The sequence below is a fragment of the Centropristis striata genome, chromosome 11, assembly GCF_030273125.1.
Source record: "Centropristis striata isolate RG_2023a ecotype Rhode Island chromosome 11, C.striata_1.0, whole genome shotgun sequence".
Lineage (NCBI taxonomy): Eukaryota > Metazoa > Chordata > Actinopteri > Perciformes > Serranidae > Centropristis > Centropristis striata.
The window spans coordinates 11,794,573-11,816,799 of NC_081527.1; the positions used below are offsets into that span (position 1 = coordinate 11,794,573).

Genomic DNA, 22,227 nt, shown 5'->3' on the forward strand with positions numbered 1-22,227 from the left:
CCTCTGACTGCATCCTGCCTCCCTCAGTGTCTCCCAAATGGGAGAAGCTGCTTCAATCCCTCCCTCTCATTCACACACGTACACCATCTGTCACTTTGACACTGCCAGGTGGTCCAAGCAGAAGCTTTTATTATTAAATATTTATTAATTACACTTAGTCATTTCTGTTTATTCTCACGAGAGAGACAGAGATGGAATGTGTGTGAAAGAGGTGTTTTCCTGCCGAGTGTAACACCTGCAAAGTGAGTCAGGTATTTGTGCTGTCAGACAGCTCAGGTGGTGTGTGTGCAGCCCTGTAGGTCATGTTACTGTCTGGATTATTTACTGGAAGGACTCTATAGTTACCAACACAAGCAGAGTGTCACTAACAGCAGACAGCAACAGGTGAACTCTGTACGTGTGTTGGTAACAGACAGCAGTTACAATACTTACAGTGATGCTGGTAATTATACTGTTGTTTTTTTTAACCTTATTTATAGGCAGACTTACAACCAAGTGCTTTGTAGAGACAAATAATTTAGATACAATCAGACCCTAGTACAGAAATAAAAGGCAGACCCCCACCAAGGCCATGGTTAATAAAAAAGGGGAAAATAATTTATGTATCTTCCCTGTGATTACAATCCACTGAATCTTCACACTTCATAAAAATTGGGTCAGTAGTGTGTGTGTGAAAAAAATTATTGAGCAAATAGATGATGACAGATTTACAGACGGAATCCTTTCCATTTCAGAAATAAGCAAGAGAATATTTTCTTCAAATCTACCTCTTAATTTTGCCATACAACAATGTATACTTTCTTCTGTGCATGCATTTCAGAATAAATGAAACCTAATGTCTATGAAAGGCTTTGCCTGCAGCATTATCTAGTATTTCACTGATTGCTGCATAGTTGTAGGAATGTAATGTAAAGCCAGTTGTTCTGTGTGGTTTCACTGGGCAAAGGACTTTGAAGTACTCCCACTCACAGGAAGACACACCTTTGTGAGGACACAAACTCTCCACACTTATGTTATTTCCTCTGACATACAGTACACAGCATTTCGTAAGACCCAAATATGGGCATATCCTGTCAGAGTGGGAGTGCGTCCAGCCAGCGTTAAACGCTTCCTGACAGACAGGTAAGGAACAATAGGAATGGATCCTGGTCCTGAATGTTGACAGTGTTGTTTCAGCAACATCTGCTTTTAAATTAACTGGGGGAAAGTTTAAGATGCAGCACAGACATGCATTTCATCTCAAAGGCTGAATGAATCATTCATAACACTTATAGTGTAAATTCAGCTGTGTGTGTGTGTGTGAGGCTGGAGAAACAGTGTCACTTTGATGGATTCTTTCATTTATTCAGCCCCCTTTGTGAGTCTCTGGGGAAGTTTTCTGGCGTCCCAAACAAAGGCCAGCTATGTGTGCTTCCTCACTGAGCCCGAGTCTGGACTCTGGACAAGAGCTCGACACCTGTGGCATAGGGGCTCGCATCCACAAGTGTCTGTGAGGAGAAACTGCACCCCTTTTTTGTCGCCTCGGGCCCCAAAAGTTTTTGTCTGATGCCACACTGTGTTACTGTGTTTCAAACGTGTAGAAACAGGTGTCCGAAAGATGCACAATCACGGCCTGTCCCCTTGTCCACAGTCTCAGTTGCTAAAATCAGGTGCCTCATTCACACTCGGTCAAAGTGACTCAGATTTGAAGAGCTCCGAGGCTTTGTTTGACCCTGATTTAAAGAGTAATTTGCCCTGTTTTGGTGCACGATGGAACAAGGCCTCACATTTTGTTCAGGAATAGTTCTCGTACAGTGGCTCCTTGTGCCATTACCTCTCTGGACTGTAACAAATAGGCAATGTTCTCTCTGTACGGGCTTCCTAAACTAGAAAACTAGACACTAATCTGATTGTGTGAAACATTTTTTTCTCCTACCAGGAGCAATCAGCCTCAGAATCTGCAATTCAGACATTTGATACTGTGGAAAAAATGATCACATCTCTGCCTACACACGTCCCTATATGCTGAAGACTTTTTTTCTACTATAGTCAAGCACCTCTTTGTGAAATATTCTGTCCTGACTGTTCTGGTACTTCTTCTGCAGAACTGCTGCTTGTATGAATGAGACAGGTGGACTCAGTGACCTCAGTGTTGACCTACTAGTGCTGGAATGGATAGAGCATGAAGGGAGAGGAAGTAAAGGGAGACGGAGGGAGGACGAGGAGGAGGCGAACATCATTTTTGAAGGGATTTGGGGTGGGCTGCAGAGGAAGTGGCCTCAATGTGACCCACAGAGTGAGCCTCTTCCTCCGCCCGACATGTCTTTGAAACTGTTAGATGAACGGAGTCGCAGTGGTAGGAGGGAGGGGCAGCCATTCATGTGGTGTCTGATTAATAGTATCTCAGACCCCTTTGTGTGTGTGTGTGTGTGTGTGTGTGTGCGTGTCCTGGCGGGGGTTTGTAAGTCAATCTGGCTGTATGTAAGTCAATGCATCTGTCTGAGGGTCTGTCTGCCTCTGTTCTTGATGTATTTTAACTAATAATTTTACCTTTCATGACTTGCTGACTTAAATGTTGTGTTATCATACTGACTAATTTGTTTGTGTGACTTGCTTCAATGTGATTAGTTATCCTCGAAGACATTTTTGAATGATGCAAGATCGGTTACGGAAATTTCAGTTCGTCTCCACTTTCCCTCTCTGCACCCTCTGGCTCTGTAACTCTTTGTAGATGTTTAAAAAACAAAACCAAAAGTACTTTTGGCTTTCAGTGGTATGACTGGTATTTCTGGAGTTGCACTGAATACCATAAAAATGCAACATGTTGAGTAACTAAAGGGTTCTTTTTGGGGGATTTTGTTGGGATTTTATGCAGTGATGACATTCTTCCATTCTGTGCACTGCCCTTCTTAAATGGCTCTATAGCAGTTTTATACATGAAGTTTAGTTTACTCATTACTAGGAGTGTGACACGGCATATAACAATAGTTGTATGGTGTCAGAGTTTCCAGTTTTTTTGTCATCATTACGTTATCTCAGCTTGGACTTGACACTTAAAGTTTGTAGCAGATCTAGTAATGTCCATCTGTTGCTCAGTAAGTCTACAACTTTGGTCCAGATATATCTTTAAAATTTGCACAGCCAGATTTTTGCAACCCTCTGACCTGCCACCAGCCGGTCACGGTTTTCACTCATCCTGAGAAATATCCAAACATCTATCAAACAGATTGGCACAAAATTTAGTTCAGACATACATGGCCGATCTCTGGATCCAATGGCTATCAGTCTGAAGACAATTTAGCATCTGGGGGCAAGGGCCAATATTTCTGGGGTTCTAGTGTGCCAGCAGATATCTGGACAATGGATATCCATAAGAAGACTTCCTCTTCCATTCGCCATCCATTGTTTATTAGCAAATAGAGACATGAGAATGGAGTTGAGAGACAACGTCTACAAAGGATTGTTTAGCAAGTAGTTTAGTGTAGGTGTAGCCAAATGAGTGTTTTGGCTACACCCACTAGTTAGTTCCCCTCGGCCTCCGTTCCCATACAGGTACTTTTGTAGCGGCTAACCAACGGAGTTCGAATGTGATGTAAATAGTTCTGCGACATTTGCATGATTATTCAGCGGCTCAGAAAAGTACCTACCAGAGGCAGGTACTTTCTGAGCCGCTGCCTGAGCTGCTAATCGTCGAAGTTGGGCGGATCTTGGGCGGACCCTCTCTCCCAAGCCACACCCATAGCGGCTCACTAGAGGGAAAAGTACCAAATGGAAACGCGCCTAAAGCTACTTAAATCTGATGATGATAGCAGATAGGTTGAAAAATTGGAAACTACTTTGACTACTCGGACTACAAACGAAACTAGGAAGCCCCCAATGCCAAAATATGGCCCCCTTGCCTTGAGATTCTACATTCAGATGCAGAATCTGTTCATAGGGATTATGCATGGTTGACATGCATGGCTATTTAAAAGGCAGAAAGTGTAATGAAAGATTCTAGTTGGAGTTGCATTATGGGAAATGTAGGATCCAACCATTTCCCAACCATGACCCTTACTTGGAGCTAAAAGTCCGGATAGCCATCGATATGTCAGTTTTGACCATGCCTTTTTTTAATCCACCTCTCAGCTATATGTAAGTCGAACACTAAATTTCTTGCAGACTCCTTTAAACTGATAAGATAAAAGTAAATATGAATTGAACAATGACTGCCAAATACTTTTTTCTCTCTAAACAATAGGCGCATTTCCATTAGGTACTTTTCCCTCTAGTGAGCAGCTATGGGTGTGGCCTGGGAGAGAGGATCCGCCCAAGATCCGCCCAACTTCACCGGTTAGCAGCTCGGGTATCGGCTCAGTAGCTACTGATTGGATACTGTTAAATCGGCGATTTCACGCATGCATGATTCATTTGGAGACGGGTGCAAACTGGACGCTGAGGGGTTAACATCTCCTGCTCTGCTGACTGCAGCTGGGAGAGACCACTGCGGGAGGACTGGGCTGCTTTTGAGTGCTTTGGGAGGGTGCCTGCTACTCATTTAGAAGAGAAGGAACAAGTCTACAAAGGTCTCCAATAACACCAGAAAAAGTCGCTAGATTTGTTGCTAGTCGCTTTTTTGAACAAGAGTCGCTAGAGGGGTCTGAATAGTCGCTAAATATCGCGACAGCCGCTAAGTTGGCAACAAAGTTGTCACATTGGAACTCCGTTGGTTAGCCACTACAAAAGCACCTGTATGGGATCAGAGGCCGAGGGGAACTAACTAGTGGGCGTAGCCAAAACACTCACAGCTTTCCAAAAGGTACTCAAAAAGTACTCAGTGGAAACACGCCTACTATGGCACAAGGTTTGATGCTTTCAGTTTTGTGTTTTGATCTCATTCTTACTGGTATTGGCCTTTTGTCCTGACCTTGTCCGGCTTACCGCTCCGCACTGACCTAGGACTTCAACCTTCCATAAAGCGATCATAAAATCATAACCTGGTTCGGAAACAGTTGCACAGTAAACACTTGCTGGAATGTTATCATGAACTGATAGCTAATCAGTTTGAAAGTGGTTATGCTTCACGCGATATTAGCTCTAATAACGCTGTTCTCACTTGTGTCAATACTGCACTAATGTCATGAATATGCATTCATCACAGTGACTGGTGCTTTTTTCTCGCCATATCTCGAGGAATTAGACATCAGCACTATTTGCTTTCCTTTATGGACACTTGTTCCTGTTTTTTGTGCGTGGGTAACTACTCATGCAATTTGTCTCGAGTTGTCACATGCAGTAATCTCATGCATGTCAGCCCTGTCCCTGTTTGTTCAGAAATGTCCCTTCTTTTCCAGCAGATAATGTGGATCATTGGGTCCTGGACCTGGTTCAGCTACAGATAAAGACACTATGAAGGCACATGACTTCATGATTACTCACTCCTAAAGTTATCATATGCTTTTCTTTAGGCTGCAGGTTAATATACGAGAAAAGTAACAAATTCTCATATGTGAGAGGCAGTACAGCTTCTATGTCTATTCTTCTAAATAGACCAAAGCTCTGTCTTCTGGGTATTTTATGACTCTTAAACTATTTGAACTGAATTGAAGATGTTTATCGCTTCACCTCTCTTATATCTAGCCCTTTGTTCTTCACCTTATCTCACTTTAGTACAGAGGTGACACACAAGTAAGGGAAACTGCTCAGGCTGGGGGAAAGAGAAAACGATACCTACACTGTCCCAGCCTGCCTGTTGAACTCTGACCTGCAAGGACAAAGTTCAACAGTTTGTAGACAAATAAATTTCACCCTCAGAGCGACACAGTGGAGTAAGCACAGCTTCTCAGATATCCACCAATTTAATGAGGCGGTGGCAAAACATTGACTTATGTCTCGTGCAACGGGAGATTATGAGCGCTCTGAAATGTGGATGCAGGTGTGGACTCGTAGTCTCTTCCTGTCCTAGATTCTGCTTTAATTCTGCTTCATTTGCGTTTATGGGAGATTATCAGTGTTGCAAAGGCAAATAGCTGACAATCTGAAATAACATGATACTAGATTGGAATACATGTAAAACTATACAGTGACTAAACTAAGGAATGTACGGCACAAGTACACCTAGGGTTGCAAAGGGGTGGAGGATTTCTGGTAAATTTCCAGAAACTTTCCATAGTCAGTTAAGGTGGGGAATTTTGGAATTATTCTAAATTGGAAACTTTTCATGGGAATTATGGAAATTTATGGGGATTCAGGGGAATGACTTAGAAATTGGGAGTAATTTAATGAACTGTATCATATCCAAACATAAATATAAACGTTTTGTTTTGGCATAAGCAGACATCCATAATTTAATACAAAAAAATAAATAATACAATTAAAACGTTGCTTTTCAACAGATTTATTTGTAAGTAGAAGAAACGTATCAAGTTTCAATTATTTTATTGAACTATCAATTATTTCATTGAACAACAAAAACATGAATTCAAAAATCCTCAAAAATCTCCCCTTCAAAATGTTAAATGAAAAGATCCCCTCTCCCTCCAAAAAAGTCCAATTCAACATGTAAATGTTGAGTTGAACATGTGATGGAGGAATGCACAGTGCATGTGTGGGGGCGTGGCCTAGCCCTGTAGTAAGCAGTGTGCTGTGTGCATGTGATTGAGGGATAGCAGATATTCAAGTGTACTTGCATTAAATCTGGTTGTGTTAGTCAAGAGTATGGTAAAATATATTTCCAACTATATTTAAATTCCCTGTCAGGGGCAAACCTTCAATTCAGTAAATCCACAGTTTATTCCAATAAATTCCTGGTAATTCTGATGGAAAGTTTCCAAACGTTCAATTTTGCAAGCCTACGCTTTTGATCACATTCAGCGACATTAATTATTCTTCATCTTCAACAAGCAAGATGTTTGCTTGAAACATGATTTTCAATATGAGATCAAAAGTAGTAACAATTATGTTTTGTTGATTTATAATCTTTTCATCAACTCATCGTTTCAGCTGCTAATGTGCATTAGTAAAAAGCTGCGTTTAAACTTGATGCAAGGGGTTAATGGTAGTTACGTTTTGATGTGGTGCTGTGTGATATATATAATCAAAATTATATAAAAATGTCTACTAAAAACCAGCATTATACCTAGTCCAGCTGCATTGAGCTTTAATTATATTCCTCACAGTAGCTGAGTTTACATTCTTTCATTCTAGGCAGGATACTCCCTGCAGTCAGCATGTTTATGTTTAGTTTGCAGTGAAAATGACTTTTCTAGACTTTGTGGTGCAGAAGAGGAGAAGATTACTGAGAGTTTCTTCGACTTGCTTAATGTCGTCTTCATTCCCAGTCAGCAGTCTCACTGGCATCTGTAGAAGAAAACACAAGCTGACCAATCACAGTTCTTATGGTTTCCACATGGTGTCTCTGTAGCTGCTGTAGTCCTGACATGTATTTAGATGTATTTGAGGAAGCACACGTCAGTAGCTACACGTTGGCTCCAAAGATATGCTGCAATCCCTTAATGCACAACTGTAAGTCCATCCTTTAGGGCACTCTGGTGCAGTTTGAGGGGTTGTCCTTAATATACTTCTGTTACTATAGAAATGCTCTACAATAGTGTGAATCTGTCTCACACTGAGTAAAGAAACTCTACGGTTTTGTGTCTTTTTCTCTCTTGGCAGTAGAACAGAAATCTTTCACCAATTTATGAAATATATGAAATGAAAAGTGAGTTTCTGTTGAACTTTTCTGATGTATAGAAAGCTCTCTCTCTCCCCCCTCTCTTTCTCTTTGTCTCTCTCTCATGCAGTCACATTTTTCCACCACTAATCCCTTTGTCCTGTTTAACAGAGTTGCTAGCTGCTATTGATTTCACAACTGACTGATTGCAAAGTATTTTTCTTGATATAGTCGTTTGACCCCCGCTCCCCCCTTAGAGGATTTAATGTGTTAATCTCATAGAATAACATTCAGCGTACTGAGCATGTTCAATAGACAAAGGTTGACATTTTATTTCAGCGAACCTGACATTGTTACTAGCTTTGAACATCGGGTGTTTACCTAAATATCATAAAAAATCACATGCAAATTTCCACTTAGATGGACTTTGTACCCTCTGACACACACATAATCTTTTTTTAATGCATGCACGCACACACACACACCCCATCCCCATTTATGTCACCCTCTGACTAATCCCATTTCCTCTTTACTTGAAAAGCAAACTCTCCTTTACGACCTTTGCGTTGTTTTCTAATGAGCTGTGTGACGTCCAGGCCATTATCAGTTATTCCATCCATGCACACTGCTGTTTAACCCCTTCTGCCTGTGCTCCAGCAGACAACAGACCACAGGCCTTCTCTATTCCACCTACCCTGTAGTAGCAACATGTAGTCGCTGCAGCTCAGGGGTGGAGGCTGGAAAGACTGAATGCGTTTGTTTATTGTTCCATATAGGCAGGGCAGTGCTGGGTGAGAGATGGAGATCCATTGTGTAGTATCTCCCTGCTTTCGTCATGAATAGTAGCTTTCAGAGGCAAGAGAGACTGAGGCCAAAGGCAAAGCACTCACAATAGCTTTAAGTTTTACGGCGTTCCTGTCGCCAGCAGCAGATTTTTGGCATGCGCCCAAGTGCAACATACACACAGCTGCACAGCTACTCTGTCCCTCACACACACAAACTCTTATCTCTGTCTCAGTCGCAAGCACACGTCTTTTTCCACAGCCCTCTGCCCCACCATTCATTCCTTCCCTGCATCCATTTCCAGCAAACTCCACTCGGCTTGCACTAAGCTTTCTTTTGTGCATTTTTTTTTTGACAACAATGCTGTTTGTTTTCCGAGGGCAGAGCAGAGAGACGCTGGCTGGCAGCCTCTCTGCCTAGGTTGCCTGTGTCTCCTGCATGTCACCCTCTGTGCGTCTGCAGTGACGTCTGAAGGGCATTATCTGCCAAAGGCCTCTGTTTGTTTTGGGCTGCTCTGGGCTTGATAATGGCCCATTACTGGGGAACCAGAGTCTCATAGGCACCTCAGTGGAAACTGCAGAGACCTTGCTAATCTGGATGACACCCAGCTGTCAGTTTAGTAACACTTTGCTACTGTTGGAGTAGTTTTTAGCTGAAAACAGCTCCACTGTAGCCAGAAACAACACAGACCTGGTGGCTATTTTTAGTGCATACCTTAGCTGCTAATGATATCACTGAGGCGCTGGCTGATCTTTTGTGTCTGTTTTTGCGTTGCTCCCAGACGGTCGGCATGCTGTGTGTAAAGCCGGGCGTTGCGTGTAAATACGTGTTGAGCATCAACAAGTCTTCAGACTTTTACATAAATGGCTCATTACGTCCTGAGCTTCCTGTGGAAGGAATGCAAGGAGTTCAGTTGACAGTTACATCAATGGCAAGGAGAAACATATTCCAGTCATTGTTGTCACCTTTTGTTCTCAGTTTCGTTCTGTCTTTGTGCGTCTTGCAGTTTGTCCTCGTCCTATCTCTCATAAAGTCTCTTGCATTGTAAAAGTGTGAAATAGCCCATTGTGGTGCAGGGCATTTTTCGCCTATGTCTTCACTTCCTGCACTTGTTGAAATCCCAAGACTGTCTTTGTTTTTAATACTTGAATGTTTTTGACGTCTCTTTAGAGGACAGCCAGGATATCAGGGGAGAGAGGGGACATTTTCATGCACTCAAATAGGAGTGAGCACCTTTAACCCAAAGACCACAATGGTGCCTGCATAAATCCTTACTAAGGCTCAGTGCTAACATTTAAACGAAGTTGCCAGGCTGGCATCCAGGCATCAGCTTTGGGTTGCCAGAACTGACAATATAGTTGGTTTTCATTCAGGTTCAACTTGTTTTTTGCTAGTTAAATCAAGTTGCCCATACCTTTGTGATGTTGGCGGCTTAGCTGAATGTTTCACCAGACAGTCACACAACTTAATTTGCTTTGCCATCGTGTCTAAAACAAATTCCTGTTTGCACAAAAGTAAATACATCAACATGGTGATCGGATTCTGGTTTTAAATGTAACAGCAAAACATCACGATTGTAGAATATATAAAAAAAACATTTTAAGGTGCATTTTTTTGCTGTATGTGGTTCCTATTTTTTTTGTATGTTAAAAAGTGGTTACCATTGATGGTGATCAAAGTTAAAAAAAAAAAAAAAGGTTGCTGATATAAATTACGATATGAAGTAACAAAGCCTACCAGAATTTTCACCACCAAGAAAGTTGTTTACATTTTGAAATTAAAATGCATAAATCTGGTGTACTTTAAGAGAAATTCTCTCACACCAAGTTTACCAAGTTAAATCTCCAGGGAAGACTCCAGGACCCAATCCTGTGAAGAACCATGCAAGTTTTCTTTTTGTATCAAGCAGCACTAAAGCTGTAGCATGACGTGTAATTTGTCTGACTTGACATCCTGCAATGGGACTATCGCGCACATGCACATTTAGTGTTGAGTCTATAATAACATATTGTGCAGCCCTACTAGCAATGGTTTTGGAATAAAGAAGGGTGGGTTAAATGTACATTTTATAATCGGGCATCTTGCATACATTTTTCAAAGTAAAGCTCAAGATGTTCAGGGTTCATACTCTGTTGCTTTCAAGCCGACCCCCATCTACACTGGCTGCAGGTATCCATTAGACCTTCACTTGGCTACACTACACTTACACTACATTCCCCATAACATTTAAACCACACTGCACCCACATTTAGGATTACACAACTGATAATTTGCCCTCTCAACAATAGGCTAACAGGATGGCTGACTGTGCTAGCTAAAAATGTCCCACTCAGCAGCTCGGGAGCCATATTTCACCACCCGACTCAGAGAGAGGTCAAATCAGTCAAGGACAGAAGTTGGGCTGTTGTTTTAATGGTGTGAAAATACGCCCATAATTCCTCTGCAACAGCATGTGACTGCATGTGCGTTCATCCATAAATTAAAGTAATTAGTATACCAGGAAAAAGATAAAAGGGAGTTTTAATGTGCAATGAATCTCTGCTGCACCATTACTCTGCAAGTCTAAATTAGGCAACATCAGTCAAGTGGATGAGTGTGTGAATTGTGCTCTGTGTTGAGCCAAATTAGAGGTTGCCCAGCTAGGGATGGTTTTATTTCACCATGTGAATTCTCGCTTCTGCTTAATCCTTACACACTGTACCAGAGTGTTACTTGCCCCCTCTGTTATCAGTGTTATCTGTCATTATGTCAGGCAGTCAAGGTCCCTGACACACATTACTGCTGCTCTTCACTGACAGTGTCTGTATGTGCATGTTCACACAATCCTGTTCTAAGTATCATCATGTATAAGGACACTGATTAGCTTACTTGGCTCGCCATCTCATGATTGTGCTGCCTTATCAAACTTGACGTGCTGCTAAGTGTTTTTGAATGGAGTTCATAATAAACTGGGTTGACTTGTAATTCCCACAGCATAACTTGTCAGCCATCTAGTCTGTGCTTGAAACAAGGAATCATTCATAGTTTATTTGGACAGGAATGAGCCTGAAGTAATTGCTCATGAATTTAGGATTTAGAAACCCTGCAGAAATGAGTCCAGTCTAGTCTTCTGTCTAGACACTATGTGACTGTGTTACAGTATGCTGGATTGTTTTTTTTTTTTTTATCCTGTCAGGCCACAGAACTTACAGGATTGTGCACTTTTCCAGATTCTGAGAACCCACTGTATGGTGCTTTACGTTTACCTGAAACGTTCTCATGGCGACACAGAAGAATCACACAGTTGTGTTATTGGTCGGACCACATGTTTAATCTACACAACTTTCCATTAACCTTTGCACAGTCCTGCACCTTTTTCCTGGAAACGTTTGCTTACACAGGAATAATGGATACCCTTCAGCCAATCATAACCGAGCTGCCTTGCAGGCCGGCATAGGGGACACTGAATTTCCCAGTATTCCCTTTGTACTGAGTGTGCAGCCAGTGGCCTGGGCGGGGTCCTGTCAGCTTCACTTATCTCAACGGCCATACCTGCAGCTCCGGGTGGTGCTCTGTGTCTCGTCATTGTTCCCCGGAAAGCACACAAGCTGGTTTACAGCTTCTCTCAGCTGTTTGTTTTTCATGTGAACTGCATTTGCATTTGCTGATACATTGCCTTTCTTACTCTTACTATAAACATGAATGCGTTTTTTTGTTGTTGCATGAATTTAAATGCCCATCAAGGTTTGAGAGTCCAAAGTGGCACCAAATGCTCACTTTGGAGAAGCTGCAGCCAGTAAATATTTGGCATTTTTGCTTGATTGAACAAATGAAATAATGAATCAAATATCAAAACAGTTTATGACAATTTTCTAACTGAGGAAACAGTTCGTTTCAACTCCTTTTTAAGACACTACAAGAAACTTTTATTTTGCATGGATTTCTGCAGCCCCTGGCCACAAAAGCGGCACTATTTCCACGAGCACTACTTCTGCTGCCAGACTCACTCACTCAAAAATTCTACTGCAGCAGGGTCTGACATTCTGCCCTGCTCCGTCCTGGTTCAGGTTCTCCCGTGCCTCCCTTCCCTCCAGCATGCCCGGCAATGTGGCCTGGGCCTCCAGCAGCTTGGGGTCGCTGTTGGCTCTCAGGAAGCGGTCGGTGAACTCCAGCTCCTGCAGCTGCAGATGGACCCTGCTGCAACTTCTAGAATAGAACAACTATATAGGAATTGCCATTGTTCTAGCTGATTTTTTTGTTTGCTTATGTAAGGTCATATAAAGGCGTCTTATTGAGACTGTTTCATAACCAGTTAGAAAAACCTTGGAGTAACTTTGCTTTATCTTCAGGGTCCTCTTGTCTGTTTGGTTTCTGTTATCTTGGTAAACAAAATCATTGTGATATTTTCAGTGTCAACTACATGACGGTGGCTGCCAAAGAAACCAGGGCAGTCACTAATCTTTTTAATGCCTTCCTTTTTTTCTGGTGGGAAAGTCGTGATGTCACTCTGGTGGTTCTCACAGTATGAACAAGTTTTCACATCATCTCCTCCCTGCCTCACCCTTTCTCTTTCACAGACACTCAGCAGCCAGAGTCTCTCCCCCTGGCTCATAAACACAATCCCACTTTACTCAGCAGCAGGACTGATGACTTGAATATTATTGACATTGATAAGCATGGTAACCAAGTAAGAACAGGCTAGTGTTTATAGTAAAGCAGGAGGGGGAGTACACAATCAAACTAATCTGATCTGCTCGGCAACAAACTCCAGTGCAGGGGGTCATGTTTTTAGGGTCAGGCAGGAGACGGTTTCTCACTCAGCTGGAAAACTGCTGACTGGCAGCAGAGAGTATGAGAAGGCTACTTTTAGCTTACAGACTGGGAAACTCCTGCATGCAGAGAGAGAGAGAGAAAGAGAGAGAGAGATTGCAGGGGGAGGGTGAGAGAAATTAAGTTGTGTGTGTGTGAGTGCGGGTACACAAGGGAGAACAACTTATATACTGGCTTGTGGCCGGGGCCCAAGTCTTTGAAGTCTCTTTTGTTCAAAGCAGGAGACATCTGTCTAGACTCCAAATATCGCCTTTCCACAAGTCACTGTTCTTCACCTCTCAGCTGGTATATAAAGTCAGACAGACGCCTGGCAGCAGATATTTCAGGAGTTTTTAACATGACCTCCAAAAGTGCTACTGACAGTAAAACATTTGACTTTCATTGCATAATTAAGTAAAGTTCTTGTGCACAATTTATATCTGCAGTATGTGCAAGAGGACCAGCCTTGATTCAGCGGTGCTTTGAGCTCACATGCTCACAATGACAATGCTGACATGCTCATTTTAAGCAAGTACAGTGTTAATCATGTTCACCATCACATCACCATACACAGTTTAGGTCATTTGCAGCTTTTTCATCATGCAGGTTCCCACGACACATTTATGAGATTTTGAGGGTGTGTGCATTGGCTCCTCTGTGACTGCAGTTACCCATATTCCTCTTCTCTCTATAGGTCTGCAGAGACATTTAAGTGTATGTTTGCAGAAGCATCAAGCCTTAGTCTACAAGTTCTAACAACCCCCTCCAGGTTATTGTTGTTCATGAAACAGGTCGCAAAATGACAGAAAAAGACAAAAATGCCCTAACAAATCTCAGAAGTGATGAAGTTACACCACGGTCACAAAGTGAGTGATGACATTCATCAAGTTGGAGCTTCCCCACTGGCTGTTGTTAGTTGAAAATGAATTGATTGTTGTTGCCGCCACCGCTGCTTTAATACACAGGCTTCCCAGGGCTCAGCTGGCAATATGTTTGTACTGCGATTGCCGATCAATCAGCTGATCTACTTCATCAATACATATCTGTTGTTGCTGCCAACACCATTTTAATACACAATTCACTACATGAAAAGGCTGCCAAGAGGCTCTGTGGGGAAAAAATAGAATAAAGTTGTGTTACTGTGTAAACTGTGTGGTACTCCCGACTAAGTACACATTAGTAAGGAAGGAAAAATCACCTTTAAAATGGAACCATCTGAAAGAAGCACAAGGAAACGATGCAAGTGGAACTTAAGCTTCATTTTCATCGGTGCAGCGATGAAGACAGAGGGTGGATCAGAGCAGACAAAACCCCAGTGAAGAGTAAATGCCAGAGATGTTACCTAAGTAATTTAGTCCAAGTTATAAGAAGGTCCCAAGTAATTTTGTCTTGGGGAAGTCAAATCAAGTCAAGTCCTAAGTTAAGGGTTTTAAGTCACAAATAAACCCACAACATAAAACGTAATTAATGGCATAATGCCACCGTTTTTCTTCTGTCGTTTGGATTGATCGCTGATATAAATTGTCTATCTAACGTTAGCTAACATCAGTCCTCACAGACACTTACTGATCTGAAAAGGTCTTCAAATAGCGAACGTCGTGATATGCCACTTCAGTAGACTTCAGTATAAGTAGTTCAAATATTACAGGGACCACTGAACATTTAATACCCAGAAAATTACACCACCGCTGGCTATCCGTGCAACTATTTGACCACCATTAAGCTCATTGACAGGCTCCAGCCTTATACTAGGTTTTGACCTGGTCTTTTTATAGTCTTACAAGCCACAAAAGAGAGGGTAGAAAATGACTGTCTTGTTATTTTGGGGTGAACTAAATGGAAGGCTTTGCTTACCTCTCATCACTTCACGTCAAGTCTAAAGTGCAGCGGGCAATACTTAAGCCCTAAAGCAGTTTATTTCCAGTGGTGTGTCTTTATTACAAAAGCTACTCCAGTGTGAAAAGCCTCAGATACTCTGAAGGGACCACACATACTGTACGGTTGACAGGACCCGCTCTTCTTTTAGCCTTTAATGGGTGCCGTTTGTATTCGTCAGCAGCAAATTTAAGAGTTTTCTTTGGGTCAGAGCTGCAGTGAAGCAGCAGTGTAAAACACACACAGTTTTTCATCTCAGAGTGTTGGTGTTAACGGCACTGAGTCATAATGGCTCCGTGTTCTTAGCACTTTGAACAGTGTGCTAATGAATCTCATGTGTGCGGGTGGATTTGTGTGTGTAAGGTAGAGCAGAACGAGGGGGGGCTGTGCTGCTCTGTGCAGTAGGTGGTCCCTGCTGTGTGTGTGTGTGTGTGTGTGTGTGTGTGTGTGTGTGTGTGTGTGTGTGTGTGTGTGTGTGTTGTAATAGGGTGGGCTGTGAAGGGGGTGGTCTCTCTCTGATCCTTGGAGGTAGCGTTTTTATGCAAGGCTCCTATATGTACATGGTGGTGCTTGATGCCAAACAATCATGCACACACACATTGGTGCCCTCCCATTGAGTTTCAGTCAGACCGGTGCTGCTGGTAGTAGCTGGCATCACATCACAGGGGCTGCACAGTTTGACTCTGGTGACTCAGTAGGGATGGTTTGCCTACAAGAAACCTTTAAAAGTGCTGGTGGGAGTTAAGTGCCTCTAACTGCCTCTCTCACTTACCCTCTGCTCCACATGCTGGTTGAACTAATATTTTGGTGCCAGAGAGCAATAGACTGTTAGTTCTGTCTTAATATTGTCTTAAAGGTACAATGTGTAATTTTCAGTCCAGTCCAGTCCAAATCCTTTTTATTAATGACACATACGTCAACATCCTCTTCCTCACGTCCTTGGTAGTGGAGTAATTTCACAGTGTGGTATTAGTACTTTTACTCAAGTTAGGGATCTGAATACTTCTTCCACCACTGCTCAGGAGCATGCTCCAGTTTTATTTGCAGCTCTGTCAGCTGAGATGTTAAATTCAAGTCATAATTTATAAGCTCTTTGGTTTGGTCATTTTCCAAAAGTAATAATCACTGCAGCCCTGCCGTGAGAAGGCTGTTTGCATTTCTCATGTTATCTCTTTATTCATTGTTATACCTGATCAGCAGCTTCTGCATTGTGTTTGCCTGTTACACAGTTTATAAACTATGCAATCTGGTTCTGTTGGTAGCGCCAGGAAATCCAAGTTACCTGACAGGATTCAACTATTTGCTCAGAAAAGCAATCAAAGACGAGTACAAAGAAGATGTAGACTAACCTGTTCTCCAGGTGAAGGACTGCCTCAGTGGATTAGTTATACTGAATTCCAGACAGCCAATAATGTCAGTAGCTGCACTATGTCATTTTATTCTGGTGTTTGTCAGAGAGGCATGCATCGAAAAGGATATTTTTTTGCCACCCTTCACCTGCAGTGCCTCACCTTTATGACTAAGCTGAGAGTGTTTTGGATTGTTCGCTTTGTATTGTACAGCAGGAATGTCTCACTTTCATGTTATCAATAGCATTTTAGCTCCTTGAGTCATCTCTGGCCGTTTCCTTTGCAGTGATTACTTATCTTTAGAGTGAAATATAGCTCTCTAATCAGTCACTCCCTAGCAGGAGACAGAAGATGGAGATTTTCCTTCTCTTCCTGTTTCCGTTTTTTTTCTTCGTTATTCCTCCCTCCTCTCTTTGTTCCTGTAACAAATGGAGAGCCACAGCATCAGAGGCTGTCTGGAGGGACTACATCCTGCAGGGTAAATGTGGTGCAGAAAGGGTTGAACAAAGCAAGTCAAATGTTGTGGTTTGCTTGAAAAAATTGTTGTAGTCATAAAAACTAAACGAAATGAGTGCATGTTACTTTCAACTATTGCATTCAGTGCACCGTCCATCATTATCCCTTTTATTCATGGTTAAACTGTATACTTATAACATCAATGAAATAAACATCTGAAGTATTGAAAAAAATGCCAATTTCTTGCTATGGCATGTGAACAAACAACTTCTTCTTTTTTCTCATTACGATATTTTGAAAGAAATGAACTTCAGAAATTTCTCTTGTGAATTTCACAATAAAATTCTAAGAAACTACTTGAAGCTTCCTGTCTACTACTGAGAAAAGTTTTGGTGAAAGCGAGAGCATGTCACAAGAAGGCACGTGTGTATGTGTGTGTGTTGCTAAAATGTGTGTATTTATGAGAAACACGGACAAATGGCAGTAAAAGGAAGTAAGAGCACAGGGGGGAGACACTGGAGCCAGAGCTCTCACATGGGCTGCAGGATGTGCCCGGGCTTGTTCTCATCCAGCCTGTAAATGATTAGCAGGAAGTGGAATCACAACCCAGCTCCACTGCAGCGCTCCAATGCCTCAGTCACACTCACTTTGACACACTGAAGTCTTTACATTGCTCTAGCTTTTTGTTTAAATATAGATATCCTGCACGGTCAGATTTTCAGCCATTGTTGTAGTTTAGCACCTATCAGCCAAGCTCATATTTCAGACTGTGCACACAAAGTCATTATTGTGCCATGTCTGACTCTTAAAACCAAAAGGGGAAATCTAAATTCCACTAGATGCAGATGTCTGGGTGTGCCTCAGCTTTGTGTTCACTTGATGAAAAAAACGTTGCTTACGTCGCTTTTGGGAACAACCCTGCAGAGGAAGAGGAAGTGTAGAAGAGGAGTCGTTGACACTTAAAACACTCATCTGTAGTAAATATATAATTTACTGACTGAACATGAATATAAAACGCTTCCTTATACATTCTGTTAATTTTAGCTCATGCACTAGATGTTTTTTGACCACTGCAACTGTCAAGTTTTTTTCTGTAATCCAAAACAAATGTGCATTGAAGTACAGTCCCAGCTTGATATATACATTTATTTTATATGTCTAACTTGACCTGAAATGACATTAAAAGGTGCAGGAATTGCACACTTACAAATATTTTGAATCTGTGTAAAAGCCTCATTACAACCCTGCAAAGCATTCAAGAAGTTCTTTATACCAATGTCCTATTTTCCTCGGTGTAATTCAAGCTTTTCTTTGTTGTCCTTCGTTACAGTGTTGCATTGCCAAGGATGTCTTCGAAGGCTCACAGTTCCAATAACATCGCCCATGCCCGGCGGACGGTGCAGCAGCTGAGAATAGAGGCGAGCTTTGAGAGGATAAAGGTACAGTGCAACAACAAACCACTTCCCATGCATCTACATCTACATCTACATTTTACAGAGAATTATTTTATAGCTACTTAATAATTATAAATGTGAGGGCTGTACTAATGTAATGTACAATCAATAGAAGCTTCTATTGATGTTTCTCATAATATGATGTCATTCCACAATGTTTTTATTTTATTTTTTTTAAATCCTCAAACAAAATCCTCAATTAGGGGGCACAACTGTCTACGACATGTGGCATGTGCCCCATGTCTGGGTTCTTGCCTAGGCCTGGTTTGATTCGCTTTGCATGTAATCCCCACTCTCTCACCCATTGACTGTCTCTCTTCAGCTGCACCCTGCATCAAATAAAGGCCATAGAAAGCAAACGAAATGACATATTTTTGCAGGCCAACCCAGAAGTAACATCTCCATGAGTTTTGTTCAGCAGGATAATCTTCACAACAGCACTTCTATTATGTTTGAAACGTTAATGCAGCTGATGAAAGTAAAAAAAAAAAGTAACCTTATACTATAGCAAACTACACCCCAGCAGTTTTGCTTCAGACGATCTCTGACAAGCTAACCAGCTGTTTTGACAAGCTAGTGAAACCGTAGCCTAATAAATTGGTTATTTATTTAATTTACAATCTACAAGAGTTTGCAAGAGTGCTGAAAAACACCACTAGAGGCTGAAGGGCGGACTAGTGAGAGAGTTCCCGTCTGTGTCCAGTGTGATGACATTTAATGTCCCCGAAAACCACTGTAGTCTCATTTAGCCCCTTGTTAGCAACCACCTTTTTAAGGACACGTAAAAATTCCAAAATTCATATTCGTATTTACTAAAGTATTTTATGTTGTACAACAAAATATGAACATCTCTTGAGCTTGTGTTAACCACAGACCTTATTTCAGGCATCTAACCACCAACCCATTTAAAATCCTCGTTGAGTTTGAGAGGAGAGACCCCAGGGTGCTAATTTACAGTAAAAAGACAAAGACAAAAAAAAAAAAACACGTCTAAATTTAAATAAATCATAATTTCAAATATTTTTGATAATTTGAATTTGATTGATTCAGTCTGAAGTTGATTAATTGCCCAGCCTTACTTTTTATAACTAAAGTTGTGTGTCCGTCTCTGCAGGTATCCAAGGCGTCTGCAGACCTTATGAACTACTGCAACGAACACGCCAGAAATGACCCTCTCCTTATGGGCATCCCCGCTTCAGACAATCCCTTCAAGGACAAAAAACCCTGCACTATATTGTAGTGGGTGCCACTTAGCCTTTATGTGTTTTTTTTTTTTTTTTGCTTATTAATGTTGCTGTATTCTTTTTGTTGGGAGGAGTGAGCGGTGGACTGTGATCGTATCATTACTATGTGTTCACCTGTTCTGTTAACAAGTCAGCAATTCAACCAGGATTTTGTAATGAGCAAAGAAAGGCCCCACTAGTGCCACTGTTCAAGTCTGAGCTCTGACCACTAACTCAAGACTTTGGCTGCATGAGTTGCGATGGCATCAGGTACATAATAAAAAATAATAAACAGCAGTAATTATTGTCTGTATATTGTAAAAGCACTGGCGTTCCTCTGATGGATTTAGTCCTTCCTACTGTATGTAAACAGTCTTTTCTCCATTGGACAATGACTGTTTCTGTCACTCTAGTTTGCCTTAAGTGGATTCATACAGCCAAAGTTTCCCTTCAGTCCTTTAAAATCATATTAGTTTTAAGATAATGGCTCTTATCTCAATTCCCACTAGTATTTTATGGATTCTGTGCAGTTCATATCACTGAACTCAGTGGTCAGGGTTTACATTGAGCCTTTACTCAAATGTTACCGTCTTGTATCTTTGATTGGGGACAGTAATGTCACTATATCTGCTGTAAAATTCTACAAGTATTCTACAACCCAGCTCTGACTGGTCCACGACAATCCACATGCTGTTTTTAATCCATGGTTTTTCCAGTCTGGTATTTGCAGTATGATTACCATGATACAGTGTTGTCTTTAGCTGATTTACTGTGGAGATAAATTCCATATAAACAACTTTATTCCAAGATCATCTATGCTCAGATTGAAGCCATTGGGATAACAAGACCCCAGTGCTGTGATGCTTCTATGGCGTGAATGAAGCAAAAATGAAAATGCTTTATCACATTAATGAAGTGTTTGTTTTTAACTGAAAGTGTCAGCTGACATTGTGTACAGGGCAACACTGTGTAATGAAGACCCTGGGACCAAGCCAAACCAATGATACTGCATCTAAAAACACCTAAACGTGCGTCTGAATGAGTCTATTTGTAGCCATTCCTTCTGAAAACTTTCTGTGGTACGATACTTTTAGCACACTGACGACACAAAGCATGTCAGCAAGTGTAACGCAACACTGTGAGCCACGCCTACTTGCTTTTCACAAGTGTCTTAGTCGAGCGAATGTGCACATTGTTGTCTTAAAGTGTTGTAGGTACAGGTGCAAATGGTAGTGTGCATTGATGATAAAACCACTCTCCCAAGACTGCTCTCAAATTTTTCCATGTTTTTCAATATAACATTTGTGTCGGTGGGGGTCTTCAGTCTAACATGTCCTTCATGTTGTGATTCTCTGGGGGAACATATCTGCTATGGTAAATGTAACAAAAAACAGAATAGATAGCATAAATTAAGAATTTCTTACACTCTAAAGCCTTACTTATGTTTGCCTTGCATCATGAAGAATACTCTAACTGGGAGTACTTTCTTAAAAAAAAAAGATGTTTCTATTAAATGTTTTTATCTGTGGGATGAAAGTGATTTGTAACAATATTGTGCCATCTGTTTCTGTCTACATGTCACTAGCAAAACCTGTGAAATCGTGTTTAATTTACCTGGTGCTCCTCTTTTTCAGCAGTTCCGGTATTGTTACCTTCTCCAAAGGGTACTTTCAGGTCTTCAAATCAGCAAGATCTGGTGTTATTATTCAGTTGTATTTTTTATGATTGTCTCAAACAGTCAGTTTTTCTTACTTGCAATAAATCGTTCCTGTATGCCTCTTAAGGAAAAGTTCAGATTACCACTGCCATGTCATGATTTCTGTCCATTCAGCAACTCCGTAACGGCCTTATTGTTCCATTGATAGATTAATTTAACTGTCAAAATCTGCATTTTGATAAATGTCTTTATTAATATACCAACCTTTGTATGAAGACTTAACTAAGATTAATAAAGTGAAGCATTCCTACAGTACAGAACTGTACTAATATCTCAATAAAGATGTGTTGTGCTGCACAATCGGAAGATTTGAACTTGTGATGATCACTGCTGTCTTGATGCCTTTTACACATCCTCAGATTTACACTATTTAAAGGGATAGTTTGGATTTTTTTGAAGTGGGGTTTTATGAGATGCTTGTAATAATCCATGGTGAGTGTATTACCTACAGGAGGTTGCAGCCGGCACGTCCGCAGTTTGGAGAAGCAGGCAGGAGTACCAGCAGCAGAAGACCAGCAACTCCCGTGCTCTGCCAGGTAAAATTCCTGTTTTTGTCAATGAAGTCTGGTTGCTTTGAAGAGAGCGTAAATAAATGCTTCAGTTCTGTTGCAATAAAAATCAACAAAATATGAAATATGATAAATTACATAAGCCAGTAAAAGGAGAAAGCAAACGAGTAATAAATAATAAGAAACATAAGAAATAAAATGACTAAAACAACAATATACCTTTCATAAATTGCTGATTTGAGTTGCTGCTCTGCCTGACATCAAGGAAAACAAGTGAAATATTCAAAATGTAGTGAACACTTAAACTGATCTTACATAAAATTACTTATTTTTTCTAGGTGGCTACACTATGTTTGGCTGCTGCCCCCATCCACAGCAGTACATCGTTAGCTTCTGTGCCGGTACTCCTACCTGCTTCTCCAAACCCTGGTATCCCCGAACAC

General features: G+C 41.3%; 1 protein-coding gene across 1 annotated transcript in view; it reads left to right on the forward strand.

Moving 5' to 3' along the window:
- Positions 1-21,599, forward strand: part of gng12a (guanine nucleotide binding protein (G protein), gamma 12a) — a 30,457-nt gene extending 8,858 nt beyond the window's left edge. The window contains exons 2-3 of the mRNA XM_059345176.1: positions 18,212-18,320; positions 19,450-21,599. Of these exons, the coding sequence (XP_059201159.1) occupies positions 18,228-18,320; positions 19,450-19,575 (219 nt within the window). The 5' untranslated portion in view covers positions 18,212-18,227 and the 3' untranslated portion in view covers positions 19,576-21,599. The remainder of the gene's footprint in view (positions 1-18,211; positions 18,321-19,449) is intronic.
- Positions 21,600-22,227: the final 628 nt, after the last annotated feature.